Below are 14,519 nucleotides of genomic sequence, written 5' to 3'. Positions count from 1 at the left end.
TGGAGGGGGCAGTAGACAGAAAGGGACAAAGGAGAAGGAGCTGACAACACAGCTGTGGCTGGAGCCACTTTACTGGGCACTTGCTCAAGAAAGAGGGTTCAGTTGGCTGATTGGAGTGCAGCCCTAGCTGGGACAAGGTGGCGGGTGTGAGTTCTGCAGAGATGGCTTAGCTCTGCTCTGTCCGGGACTGCACACTTGATTCAGGACTCTGGCCCTCTGGCTCTTAAATACAGGCCACCGGTCACATAATCCAGCAGGCGCTATCTCCTCCGAGCTTAGCCGGAGGAAAGGCTGCATTTACGTAGAGGGGACAGCTGTTCTGTCCCTGAGGCAGCTTCCATTTTGTTGGTGGCTGTTGGGGGAGGGACGGTGAAGGAAATTGTCATTTCCTTTCCAAAGAATTCCAGAAAGGTTTCATGGAGAATGAGGAATTTCAGGGGTGACAGTTGGCTCCGAGAGGATGAGGAACTGGAGGAGAATTGTGCTGTGTGACCCAGCTGACCATCTGGCCCCCGTTTCTTGGCATGTGTGAAAATGCCATGGGTGTTACCAGCAATTCTGAGAGCCATTGACTCAGCTGATCAAGCCTAGATTTTAAACTCACTTGGTAGAGATTGTGGACATGGCTTTCACATCGGGGAGGCCTAGATGGATGGGCGCTGGACCCCGCTTGTTCCAGTGACAGTCCCAGGAAGAAAGGGTCGGTACCGCTGACTGGGCCGGTTGTGGTGATGCAGAATCAGCCTAGACCACGCCTGTGCCCCTTTGGGTTTGGAGTGCAGCCGGAACCTCAGAGGCAGAGGTGTGTGTTTACAGGCGCCCGGGCCTTGTGCCCCCTCTCCTGGTACACACTCTAGCAATGCACATCAGCTTTCCATGTAGCAGCCTGGCATCATTTCCCACTCCAGGAAGCCAGACTGGAAAATGGGCTTTGCCTGGAGCCCTCTGTGTCTTCCGATCTCCACTCACTAGTAAGGCAGTGTCCAGGGGGGATTTATAGGCTGTGGCCTAGCCAGAGGGCCCTGAGAGGACCCTGGACAGAAGAACCTTCGTGTGGTTCTCGCCCACCTCCAATAGGGTGTGCCTTCTGTGGTGGCGGCTTCTTTGGTTTCAAGTTCCTGGGAGAGGGAGGTTATTTTGAGGGACTAGGGGAGAGTGAGTGACATGCAAATGAGCCTTTCTCCACCTCTCACTTTCAAATCCTCAAACTTTTGAAGGGGGAGGGGGAAATTTCTGGACTGAAAAGTTCCACGGTAGGTTTCTTAGCCTTGCCGCCCCCCCCCCCCCACTTGTCTGCCTTAGCTCCAGGCAGAGCCGGATCACCAGAGATGGTTTTCGAAGATCTTCCAGCACTAGATGGGCGTTTAGATACTTGCACGTGCGGGACGTAGAAGAACACTACTGTAGTTGCCCCTCTCATTGCAAACTCGTTCCAGCTTTCTTTCTCCGTTGCTGGTTAAAGCTTTGCAATCCAACAACTCTTCCTTAGCAGAGTGGATGGACCTAGGGTTGAGGGTCACTTACCTGCGGGGGCCCGTAGGCTCCACACCTATGCTGGGGTTGGCCTTTCTTCTCTGGGAAGCACGGAGTCAAACATCCTTGTTGACCAGCAGAAGCCTGGCCTGCCTGGTCCCCCACCCCCATCCCCTCCACAGCACTTGCTGGAGCTCGCCAGCCATTCTCACCCGGGCAGCTCAGGCTACCTGGCCTGAAGGAGCAGGAGGAGGAACCTATGACTGAGCTTGTGGCTTTGCAAGCTGGCCAGACCAGAGCAGCCCTTTGACACACAGAGCCTCTCACGCATATGTCCCCACACTTGGCACACATGCACACACCCTGAATATGCATCTATACCTGTGGTCTGTGTGGACACTCATAGCAGACAAATAGTGCAGCTCCGTAATGCCAAAATAATATCAGCGCAACCTCTGAGCTTGCACGTTTCTCAACTGCAGTTAGTGTGCATTTAACTATATACAGCTCCAAAAATATTCAGTAGATGCTCACAGGTCAGTACCATTCATTCACTCATTTGTTTTTTTCTTTTGTTCCTTCTTATTTATTTATTTATTTTGCTCGGCTTGGTTTCATGTGTATGTGTATGGGGGCAGTGTGTTCATGTAGGTGCATGATGCTAACCCACATGTGTGTATATCATGCCCATGGAAGCCCAGAGGTCAACCTCTCAGGAATTGTCCTCCTTGGTGTTTGTTTGAGAGGGGGTCTCTCATTACCCTAGGACTCACAGAATAGGCTAGCTTGCCAGCAGGTCCCAGAACTCTGCCTGGCACACTACCGGAGCCTGGGATTATACGCATGCTCCATTGTGCTTGACTTTTTTTTCATTGAGCTTGGGTGCTCATGCTTTCATGGAAAGTACTTCAAAGATTTAGTGCAGGCTAGCCTCGAAACCCCAGTGATCCATCCACCCCAGCCTCTCAAATCCTGGGACTACGGGCATGGGGCACGGCCACTACTACTCCTTTTTTCTTGTGTTCATTCCATAAACCAAGCGCAAGCCAGTATCACATAGGGGAGGTAAGGAAAATGCATTGAGGTTTCCTAAGCAAATAGCACCAGCAGAACTTTTGAAAATGAAACGCTGGTGTCTGAAGAGAAAACAAGAAGACAAACCCGAAAGGAGGGGCCCCAGTGAATGACGGGTGGGGGGTGAGGTGGGGGGGGTGGCGGCGCAGGAGCAGATGCAGAAGTTTCATGCTGAGACAAAGTGGGTTCAGATGAAAGTGATCGCCTTTCATTTGATTACTATGAGAACGTTTCCTAAGGGCAGACAGACTGGCCTGTGGGAGGGCAGGGGCATCGGAATGCTGGCCTTGAGGGCACTGAGGCTAGGGAGCCAGGCACAAATGGTACTGGTAGGTCTTGCAGGCCACTTAGGGATAAGGTCACATGCAGGCTTGGGTGGGGCAAGGTGGAATCGTAGAACCAGAGCAAGGCTATTACCACCACCACCACCCTCCTACCCTTACAGTTCAACTGAGGATGGACCTAGCAGATTTCTCTCTTCCATCCAAAGGGAAATTCAACTCTGATGGGTAAAGCTGAGCTGAGCAACTTCTGCAGGCTGTTTGATGGAGTAGGTGGAAAGGTGTGGGGGCGGAGACTGGGCGGGGCTAGCCCTGTGGGCTAACGGAAAGGAAGTGGGAGAGGCTTGGGTGTCTCCTGTGGAGGAGAGCGGTCATCAGAGAGGTCACTTATGACACCCCTCGTTGCCCCCCCCCAGCTGTTCCTCATTTATTTCCCAGCCAGGATAAGGATTTGTCACCCTGACACTACTAACAGAGTGCAAGGAGTTGGGATGGTGCTCTTGTGGGTAGCCTGTGTTCTCCTGGCTCCCGTGGTTGAATCGGCCCGCTTGGAGTTATCCACACATTGCAAACACATCACACACTGAAAGGAACCCAAAGGGCAAAAGACCTGGTACCTGGACAAGAGCAAAGGCCAGTGTGTCCCCCGGTGGGAGAGCAGAGCAGGCTGTCGGACAGACGGACGGAGTCTGTGGAGATCAGGTCTCTGGGAGTTGGCCATGGGTGTGATCATGCAAGACAGGGTTCTGGCAGTGGAGGAGTAGAGGCAGGGAAGCAACAGACAGCTGCAACGCCTTGCTAGCTTAAGAGGCACTGGGGAGAGACTTCAGCAGACCGAGGTTTCCTGGAATATAGGGGCTGGGCCAGCCATAGAGGATGAGGAAGGTTCTGCTGGCCCCTCCCCCAGCCGGGGCTCTCCTCGCAAGTTCCCAGGCAGGGTGACAGTTCCAGTCTTGAAACTGAAAGCAAAGCTAAGCCAAGAGCACAAAGCCACATGCAGCACAGGAGGGGAGGCCACCCTGTGGTGGGCAGCGGGGGTGGGGTTGCTTATAAGCATGCAAGGCATATGACCAGCCAAGACACCCCTCCCCTCCCCACCCAGGGAGATAGTTCTTCCTCTACAGACTGCTCTGAGCCAGCTGGTCCTCACTTCTAAGTACACTAAGCCCAGGAGCACTCTGGCTACACACACACACACACACACACACACACACACACACACACCCCTACGCGAGTCTTTCTCAAGCCAGGGTAGTTATGGAGGTTTTTCCTGCTGCTACTGCCCTGTGCCAGGCCAGGTCCCTTTCTGCTGTCGCTCTGCTGGAAGTCTGTCTGGGCACAGCAGATCCTCTCCAGTTCACCAGCTGATCTGGCCACAGAGCTCAAGGAAGTTGACTTACTCACTGTCTCCACGTCTCCCTTCTCCTTAGGTTGTTCTGGCGGTTGGCTTAGCCCAGCATGCAGTCTTAAGCCTGGCTTAGGCCACGCCCACTCCACCTCTGAATATCCTCCACGGAGGCTCAGAGAAGGCACTAGATTGATCCGAAGGTACCCGAATAACATCTCTTCATCGAGAAAGCACCGCAGCTCCAGGGAGCCGGGGGGTGTCACTGTCAGCTCTGGCACAAGCCGGTATGGCTGTTGCCCTGCAGCCCAGTGATTTGGTGTTTGAGTTCGCAAGCAACGGGATGGATGACATCCACCAGGTATGGCCTCTGGGAATAAAACACAGTCAGCCAATATGAGCAGCCAGAAGGACATAGACACACAAACAGCCAGCCTGAGAGACTAGGGGGATTGACAGTGAACTAGTCAGCAAATACCAATCAGGCACCTGCTATGTTAGAGCACTGGACCTGCTTGCCAGCCAGCCTGTACACCAGCTACTCCTAAGTGTCATTGGATGGTCACTCAGGGAGCTGGTTGGCTAAACACCATTACAGCCCATGCACTCACCATGCTGGCCAAGTAATTGTGAGGCCAATCGGCTGAGCTGTGAGTCCATTGGCAAATGGGACCAAGCAGACACTTACATACTACTGAACATTGTGTAGGGTGTCTGCTACTTCCCTTCATCCCCAGTGTCACAGGAAGAAAACTGCTGGGACAATTACATGCCAAACAGGGCACTGCCAGCTGGACTTACAGCGTGCAGAGTCTTCGCATCTTCAGATGCATGGCTCTAGACAGTTGGTAGGCTCACCCATAAATGGCTTCTGAGCCTGAGGATTCAGGATATGGCCAAAGTGGGAATAGGATCCTGGTACTCTGGTCCCTTGTGTCTCACTGAAGCTGGAGGGTGCATTTTCTGTCCTGCTAGATGCCCCACAGCCTGCCACTCGGCTCTTTCACAAGAAGGAGAAACAACAGGAGGCAGCCAGGCGTGGAACAAGGAGAAGGAGAGTGGAAATCAACAATCCTGGGTTTTAATCTCAGTTGGGACCCAGTGTCACCTACCCAAGTCTTTTCCCTGTCCTATTTGGCTGCTACATCCTAAATCTTGTCCAAGAGAAGATCCAGCTGAGTATTTCCAGAGCTCTGAGGGCGTCGGATGCGGATGCTCTCTAGCTATGCGAGGGTAGAAAACTTTCTTACTGGTCTTACCAAAGGCTGCCCTCTAGTGGGCTTTGCGCACAATTGCACTTTCTGGCCTGTTGGTTCTTGAACCAAGTAATTGAGCTTGGTTGTCTGTCTGTCTGTTCTGGGGTATGCAGTCTCATGGAAGGCATCAGATAAGAAGGGGAGAAAAGTTTAACCTTGCCTGGATTTTCAGTGCTATTTATAATCGTCACTTGTTTCCAGTCCTCTCAAAAGCTATTCCTGTTCTTTATACTCCAAGCATCCCTCTCCCCTCAGCTGGACAGCCTACCCTCAGCATTGGATAGCCTCTGGTCCAGCCAAGACACACTCAAAGCCGAGGCTGCCCTCAATTGCCCTATTGTCTCTCCTTTGGCTCTAACATCCTCTGTTACTATTTCTGTCCCATTGGCCTAGGAAAAAGAAGTATCCCTCTTCCTTGCCTAGGTAACTCCTACCCTTTCATATTATCTGTTCTCACCTACCTCAAAAAAATTAATCACCTCTCTCTCTCTTTCTTCCTTGCTTTCTGCTTCCTTCCGTCCATCCGTCCCTCCTGCCCCCTTCCTTCCCTCTATCATCTCCCCCACCCCGACCCTGCCCTTCATTTTCCACACCTCTCGGATATAACCCCTCAGCAAATCTTCCCTTTAGAAGGTCAGCTTCTTAGCTTCCTCATGGGACAGTCTCCACCCCATACCTTTCCATTTTCACCTGCCTTTCATTCCACAGAAAACGATCTTTGCTGTTAAATGTCAGAAATATAAAAGAACTCATAAGTCATAAATAGATAGACAGACAGACAGACTGACTGACTGACTAGAAAGGAACATGAATGTACTTAGGTTAAGAACCAAAACATGGGGCTGGAGAGATGGTCCAGCAGTTAAGAGCACTTGTTGCTCTTGCAGAGGACCCAGGTGAGGCTCCCAGCCCCCATATCTGCCAGGTCACAACTGCTGTAACCCCAGTTCCAAGCAGCCCTCTTCTGACTCTGTGACTACCAGACACTCACATGGTGCACAGAGACACATGTAGGTAACACCGAAATTTTTCAAAGAACCAAAACATGTGTTTCCTAGAGGCTCCAGCTACCTAATGATAACTTATTCTGTGCCAGGACCTGTTGTGAATGCATTATGTTTACCGATCTGGTTAAACAATCTATGGGATCAATAATACAGGTAACCCGATTTTATGAATAAGGCAACTGACACAGAGAAAGGTTAGGGAGCTTTCCTAGGGCCATAGTACTAGGAAATAACAGACAGTTTAAAATCCAGGCAATCTGGCTCAAGATCAGTGCAATCCAATCCAATTTTACGGGATGCTAGAAATGTCCTTTATTTGTGTAATGCGATATAGGACCACTAGTCACATGCCGCTTCAGAGTACTTGCCATCAGTCAACCCCTCACCACTAGTGACTCTTCTCATAGACTCAGCTCTAACCTCAGAGCATGGTCTAATCCAGCAAATTAAAAAAAAATGTTTGCCCAGGATCACTGGTAAAGTGCATGCATCCTTAGCATGTACAAGGCCTTGAGTTCCATCCCCAGTACTGCACATACACAAAATACTTGGCTGAGTGCAGGTCCCACAGAGGTAAAGCCATCTCTATTCATCAAGATCCCACTTAGAGCATCACCTAGGGGGCTGGCAAGATGGCTTAGCAATTAAAGGTGCCTGCTGCAAAGCCTAATGACCCATGTAATGGAAGAAGAGAACCAACTCCAGCAAGTTGTCTTCTGACCACCACCACACACATGCTGTGGTGTGCCCCATCTCTAAAATGAATCAAATTAAGATGTAATTTTAAAAGACACCGAATGAGGTTGGCCTTGGCCTCTGATAGGGTGGGCTTCTTGGAAAAAGTGGGTGAGCCTTGACCTGGACCTCTTTCTTCTCCATAGCTGGAAGACCCTTCCGTGTTCCCAGCTGTGATCGTGGAGCAAGTCCCCTATCCTGAATTACTGCATCTGTACTCGGGACTGGATCTGGATGACGTCCACAATGGCATCATAAGGGATAGGACCCTGTGCATGACACAAGATCAGATCCTAGAAGGCGGTATTTTGCTGGCAGGTCTGTTTCTTTCTGGTCAGGGGAGGTGTATGGTAGAGAAAGGAATTCTGCCTTCAGGGAACAGCAGCCCACCGTGGCTGCTAGTAACCCCACATAATGGGCAAGACTTCCCACAAAAGAGGGGGAACCATCTCAATCCATTCATAAATTCATCAGATGCGGTGGCACAAAGAATGGAACCCAGGTTGGAGAGGGGAGTGGGGTGGGAGGGAATCTGGTGTCTGTCCAGCTGTACCATAGAGTCCCTCCTCGGGTTGGCCCTCATTATAACTGTTCTGAAGCCTAACAGAACTCTCCTTTCTCCCCTCACCCCTTGGAACCTGGAACCAGATGACAATGTGTCCACCTCACAAAATGTGTCATCTACTGAAGTCCTCTTCAATGTGGAATCTCCCAACGATGTCCTGGATGAGAAGCAGATCTGTAAGTTTGAAGTCAAAATACCTGAATTTAAGGTGACACACAGCCCTCTTTGCATCTTCGCATTTGATTTTCAGGCACATGCGCATTAGGTCTAGGTATTCCCACCCATCAGTATACATGGGAAGAAACTCAGGCTCCGGGCTGACAGGAGAGGGTCAGAAAGGCACTGGAGACAAGGGCAAGATGGCCAGGAAAATGTTGGTGTTATTTCACCAATTTTTTGACAAATATACATACAACAAAATGTATCTATCACCTTCGTCATTTTGAATGGTACACCTCAGCAACGGTGAGTGGTTTCACATTGTTGAGCAACTGTCTTTGCCATTTCTAAAGTCCTGTACATCTGAGAAAAACAGAATGAATAATCCTTTGAAATATTTTTATTCAAGTTTTTCTTTTTTTCAGAGCTGAGGACTGAACCCAGGACCTGGCGCTTGCTAGGCAAGTGCTCTACTACTGAACTAAATCTCCAATCCTGTTTATTAAATTTTAAATTATATTTTGTGTAGTGGCGTATGCATATGCCATGACGTGAGTGTGGAGGTCAGAGGACAATTTTGGGAGTTGATTCTCTCCTCCCATCATGCGGGTCCTGGGGATCAAACTCAGATCTTAAGACTTGGCAGCAAGTGCCTTACCCATAGAGCCATCTCACAGCCCTGCTGCCTGTTCTTGAAGGCCAGATTCTAAGAGGGTACAGATGCCTGTTGATCCTCCATGGCCTTTAGCTCCTTAGAAGACCCCCGCCCCAAGGCAGCGCGCCTCTCAGTTCCTTCTCCAAAAGGTACTCAAATGCTTCAAAAGAGTCCCTCCACTCAATTGCCCTTGCCCAGGGTGGTACTATGATATAATTGAGGAAAAAAATAATCTCTGAGGCTAAAGAAAATTCCCCCCTTGCCTCTCACTAATATTCAGCCAGGACTCAACAGATATTTACTGAGTGCCAACATGTACCCCTGTTGCTGTGTGACCATGGCACATGACTTGCCATTTCTCAGTTTCCTATTCAGGAAGCAGAGGAACTTGGCTTAATGCTTTCTGAAGTCCTTTTGGTTGTCAGATGAGTGGATGACTAAGTCATTCTAGTCATTTCTCCAAATGCAGCCTGGACCTTCCCCACTACTGATAGTGAGTGATAAATGTAGCTATGGTGATTGGGGCAGATCAATGTCTACAGCTCCGCAGATGTTTCCCCCTTTGGGGTGAGACCCCAGAGGCAGCTTTAGGTGTAGCCTATGACTGGGGCTACAGAGAATGGCGTCCCCATCATCCCCCATGCCGAGCAGTTTCCTCTGGAGCCACAGCACTAGAGAAAACAGATGAGGGCTCTCTCTGCCCTTGGCTCTGCCCACCACGGCCCTTTCTTCTTGCAGTCAGCACACCGGAAATACTTCAAGACTCAGACTCTGTGCAGGCCATCAGTCTGCCCAACCTCCTGTTTTCTGCCTCGGAACCTGAAGAGCCAAAGAAGACCAACGATACTGGTGACCAGAAGGAGCAGTCTCTGGAGGAGAGGGTTTCTAGAGAGGAAAGTCCTAAGAAGACGGGGAAGTCAAGGAAGAGAAGTAAGGCCATGGGAGAGTCTCTACTCGGCTTTGGTAGGGAAAGCCTTGGGGGACTGGGACGCCCAAGGACTGAGTGGCTTGAGGCTCACAGGGGCATGAAGTGGATGATATCTCTTTGGTCCAGCAGGGATGAACTAAAGGTCACTGTTCTGTAAGTCTTGACTTCATTAGGGGTCCATCCCAAAGCCTGGCCTTTCTCATGATTCTCCTATCTGTTCAGCACATTCATAAACTCCTCTGGCGTCTCAGTTGGTTGGCTCCTAGGTTGGGTGTTGGGACACCAGGCCTAGACTCCTGGCTAGTTCCTGGACTTTGGGGGCCTTCACATAAAAATGAGTCATGCTGTATGCTTATCTAGAGTCTATTGCACTTATGAAACAGGCCATCTATGCAAGGACTTTGTGCTTTCCCAAGCTCCTGTGTTATTGATTTACTTAGGGGATGGCTGCTTGATACTGCATCAGAATGCCTACTCCTATCTCTACTACACTGACCTGCACCACAAAAACACCTTTAGGCTGTCTCCCATCCCAAAAGTTAGGTCAGGAATTTCTGGCCTAGCTGTTCTTCTAAAGGCACCTATTTGTGCAAACCTTGCATCACCCCATGTGGCAACCTTGATGTGGAGTTCACTTTAGAGACTGAAACGGATGGTGCAGATACCTGGTGGCTGTGGATCTGGAGGATTGGATGGACCTCCTGCCTTAGTGACCTAGCTTGCCCAGCTACCTTTGACCTCAGCTTTCTGCTCACCCACTTTCTTCTCACAGGCCGGAAGACAAAGAACAACCGAAGTACCTCACCTGTCACTGACCCCAGCATGCCCATACGGAAGAAATCCAAGGATGGCAAAGGTAGAGCTGGGGCTCAGATGAGATGGGCAGGGTGCCCCTTAATTTCAGAGGCCCGAGCTGCCCCTCACTGTCTACCCCTCTGCAGGCAGCACCATTTACCTGTGGGAGTTCCTCCTGGCTCTTCTGCAAGACAGGAACACCTGCCCCAAGTACATCAAGTGGACCCAGCGAGAGAAGGGCATCTTCAAGTTGGTGGATTCCAAGGCTGTGTCCAAGCTGTGGGGCAAACAGAAAAACAAGCCTGACATGAACTATGAGACCATGGGCCGGGCTCTAAGGTAGGAATTGTGGAGACATGGGATTCCTGCCCTGAGGGATTACCAAGATTTCCTATGCCCAAGGAGGCTCTCCCACCTGAAGGAAGGCCTGACCAAGTCCCCTCTAGGATGTGGATCAATACTCCCTTTGTCTTCTTCAAGACTCCTCTTGTATCTCTGTGTTGAAAGGGTGCTTTAGCTCCATACACACCCAATCTCCTCACATTACGGAAGCCAGAGATGGCCTTGAGTTGTCCCAGATGGGTTCTCAGGCTAGGGAATTGTTGAATCTCCATGGTCCATCCTTCACTCCTTTCCATTCACTCAGCCACTGTCCTCAGGCCCCAAGCAGTATGGGGGTTGGCATTGAAGACCCCCATGATCTGTTAGACTATAAAAACTTAAAATGTCATGCAAAACTCTTTGTGTCTAAGAGTTGGCCATTCCTCCGACCCCACCCCCGGACTTCTCCTCCTCAGCCTGCCTCAGTCCCATGCTCACCCTGCCCTAGAGAGTAGCATGTGGGGCAGATGGAGAGACTTCTTCAACTCTGGCAAATCCCCTTTTTGTCCTTCCAGATATTACTACCAAAGAGGAATCCTGGCCAAAGTGGAAGGTCAGAGGCTGGTCTACCAGTTTAAGGAGATGCCTAAGGACTTGGTGGTGATCGAGGATGAGGAGGAGAGTGCTGAAACACCGGAAGCCCCTCCTCAGGCCTCTACTTCCTCCACACCCTCCACCAGCACCATCCGTAGAGCCAGCTCCAGGGTTGGAACAAGAGCCTCCTCCCAGGACAAGGATAGCCCTTCCTGGGAGAAGCCAAAGGTTCACCACACTGGTCTCCAGCCATCCGCAAACCTGGAGTTAGGGCTGTCTGTGGATGAGGAGGTTCCCACTACCTCCACCATGCTTATCTCTCCACTACAGAGCCAGGCCAAGCTCACCAAAACTGTGAGGTAAGGCCAACAAAGTAACTGGAGTCTTCTTGAGTGCCCCATGCTGTGTGGAGGGGCCAGTTGTCCCCTTCCCGTGAACCTCTGCTGTGTTTCCAGTTTTGTGGGATCTTAACAGAACTCCCTGAGAAGCAAGCAGGGCACTTCCTGGTCAAGAGGGGAGTGATGGGGCTGGAGAGATGACGCAGTGGTTAAGAGCATGAACTGCTCTTGCAGAGGACCCACGTTTCCTTCCCAGCATGTAGACTGGGTAGCTCACAACCACCTGTAACTCCAGCTCCAGAGGACCTGGAGCCCTCTTTTGGTCTCACTGGGCATCACACACACACACACACACACACACATGCACACGCATGCACACAAAAATAAAAATTGTGCTTGCTTCGGCAGCACACATACTAAAATCAGAATGATGCAGGGAAGATTAGCATGGCCCCTGCACAAGGATGACACGCAAATTTGTGAAGCGTTCATATTTTTAATAGAAAAATTAAAAAAATAAAAATTCATGAAGTCAATTTTTAATCTTAAAGATACAATTAAAAACTAAATCTTAGCGAGCAAGAGAGAGACACAGGACTTGCCTGAGATCTCATGCCAGAGTAATCCAATGCGAACACTTCACGTGGGGAAGGGGCCTCTAGCGGAAGATATGGCTGCTGTCGTGACACCGGAGTGTGCCCTCAGAAGCCATCTGGGGCTTCTACATCTGGACCCATGCCACTGAAGTCGCTTGCCCTTCTCCACCGATCACATTTGTTGCAGACAATAACACTGCCTTCCATGCCTCTTGACAAGCACTCACTCTCTTTGATGCTAAGGGGCCTACAGTTCTCTCCAGAAAGATTGCATTTGGGGCCATGTCTGCACCTCCTGCTCCATTGGTTTGGGTCATGGGGACAGTCCTTAGAGGAGGGGAAGCAGTCGAGTAGAATGTGGAGGAACATGAGCTCTAGGTTTCTCAAGGCTTGTATGCCAAGTCCTTGCTCTAGTCTTTACTAGCTCTGGGCTGTGAACTGTGTACCTCCGTCTCCTCAAACTGTACAAGTAGATGATGCTTATTCGGTTCGTGGGTGGTTTTGAAGTTTAAACAGTGTCAGTCTTCTAGAATAATCTCTGACCTATACAAATTAATAAATATTAGCTAGGGTAATAAAGGCACAGCATATGTATAGCTCCGTTCCTCTTGTGCCCTCATTCCTAGCCAGTTAGGGTGCTTCCTGCCTTAATCAGCTCTGTTTTCTGTTTCTTCTCAGTACTTCTTCAGGGCCCAGTAACATCCACCTAGGAGCGGCCCCTGTGGGGCCGGGCTCCACCGTCACCCTGCAGACCATCCCGCTGACTACGGTGCTGACCAATGGGCCTCCTGCCAGTACTACTACTCCTACTCACCTGGTTCTCCAGAGTGTTCCACAGGTGTCAACATTCAAGGACACCTTCACTTTGCAGGCCTCCTTCCCCCTGAACACCAGTTTCCAGGAGAACCAGGTGGCAACCCAAGGGGCCCCATTGATCCTCAGTGGCCTCCCTCAACTTTTGGCTGGGGCTAACCATCCGAGCAACCCAGTACCATCCCAGGTCATAAGTGCTGGGTCAGCAGGGCCTAGCTCTCAGCCCCCTGGGACTGTCATTGCTGCCTTTATTAGGACTTCTGGTGGCACATCAGTGCCTGGGGTAAAGGAGGGGCCCTTGAGGTCCCCCTCATATGTGCAGGGTGTGGTGACTGGGCCCCCCGTGGAGGGGCTGTTGGTTCCTGAAGAGACCCTGAGAGAGCTCCTGAGAGATCAGGCCCATCTTCAGCCACTTCAGGGTCAGGTGCTTTCAAGGGGTCCCCCCAGCCGCCCCACTGTTGGGCTAACCCCAGTGGCTGAACTGGAGCTCTCATCAGGCTCAGGGGCCCTGCTTGTAGCTGAGCCTAGTGTGACCACATCTGGGAGCCTGCTGAGCAGATCGCCAGCCCCAGCCCCTTTCTCCCCATTCAACCCCACTTCCCTCATTAAGATGGAGCCTCATGACATATAAGCAAAGGGATCAAAAGTATGACCAACCAGGCAGTTGTGAAGCATGTTCATGTGGACGTAATAGAGTACCTGCCCTTACATCTAGTGGGGTGGGATACATTTGATACCAAGTCCCCAGGCCTGTTTTGACATCACCATGATCAAACTATGCCCAGCTCAAGTATCCCTGGCATCAGACCATGGCCTTCAAGAGCACTAGGAAGTAAATAGACTCTTGGAAGGATAATGGGCTAGCTTGGTGATGGAAGGAAAGCCCCAAGCCAGGAAACAGCTTGTGGCCAGAGCTGGTCAGAGGCTGCATGAGAAGAGTTAAGCCTGGTCATACTTCATTATCTCTATTCCCTACGCAGGGAACTTACCATCCCATATGTGAATATCTTTGTACGCATTTGTGTGCACTCGTGGATCTGTGTCTTCATTTCTTTGAGGAGGGTGGGATGTCGATGTCAGGTCTTTTCTTCAAGTAAGTGTGTGTGCTTGTGTGTGTGCATGTGTCCGTCCATTCCTAGGTCAGCCACAGACATGAGGCAGTTTTAAGAGAAAGCGCTCCCTCTCTCTCTCTCTCTCTCTCTCTCTCTCTCTCTCTCTCTCTCTCTCTCCCTCCCTCCCTCCCTCCCTCCCTCCCTCCCTCCCTCTCTCTCTGCTAGCCACAATGCCATTCTGGGACCAGGAAGTGGCGGTTGGATGCCCCCAGTCTGGAGAGATGTCACGGAGATGGAAGAGGTCTGGGTAGGAGAGCTTCACTGGGTGCACATGCTGAGAGGACATTGCTAAGGACAAGAGGCCATGTGTGTTGACAGCATAGCAGAGGGAAAGGAGGACACCTAGCCGTGGGAGCAATTGCTTGTCATAGTCACATTGCCATTAGGCTGGAACCTGGAGTACTTCCCTGAAGGTTGTGGGAAGGTTACCTATAGTTAGCCCCAATGATAAAGCCCCTAGCCAGGCCTGAAT

At 50.8% G+C, this 14,519-nt stretch overlaps 1 protein-coding gene and 1 non-coding gene across 2 annotated transcripts in view; both read left to right on the top strand.

Moving 5' to 3' along the window:
• Window positions 1–14,127, top strand: part of Elf4 (E74 like ETS transcription factor 4) — a 39,184-nt gene extending 25,057 nt beyond the window's left edge. Inside the window, exons 2-9 of the mRNA XM_036175130.1 lie at window positions 4,259–4,534; window positions 7,318–7,489; window positions 7,820–7,912; window positions 9,289–9,480; window positions 10,251–10,334; window positions 10,420–10,612; window positions 11,170–11,547; window positions 12,801–14,127. Of these exons, the coding sequence (XP_036031023.1) occupies window positions 4,463–4,534; window positions 7,318–7,489; window positions 7,820–7,912; window positions 9,289–9,480; window positions 10,251–10,334; window positions 10,420–10,612; window positions 11,170–11,547; window positions 12,801–13,566 (1,950 nt within the window). The 5' untranslated portion in view covers window positions 4,259–4,462 and the 3' untranslated portion in view covers window positions 13,567–14,127. The remainder of the gene's footprint in view (window positions 1–4,258; window positions 4,535–7,317; window positions 7,490–7,819; window positions 7,913–9,288; window positions 9,481–10,250; window positions 10,335–10,419; window positions 10,613–11,169; window positions 11,548–12,800) is intronic.
• On the top strand, window positions 11,919–12,025 carry LOC118574854. Its single transcript, XR_004943752.1, has one exon. It is a non-coding gene; the product is annotated as a U6 spliceosomal RNA (small nuclear RNA).
• Window positions 14,128–14,519: the final 392 nt, after the last annotated feature.

This window comes from Onychomys torridus, chromosome X (assembly GCF_903995425.1).
Source record: "Onychomys torridus chromosome X, mOncTor1.1, whole genome shotgun sequence".
Lineage (NCBI taxonomy): Eukaryota > Metazoa > Chordata > Mammalia > Rodentia > Cricetidae > Onychomys > Onychomys torridus.
Note: the sequence above shows the minus strand (reverse complement) of the source record. Positions and strands in the feature narration are given on the sequence as shown.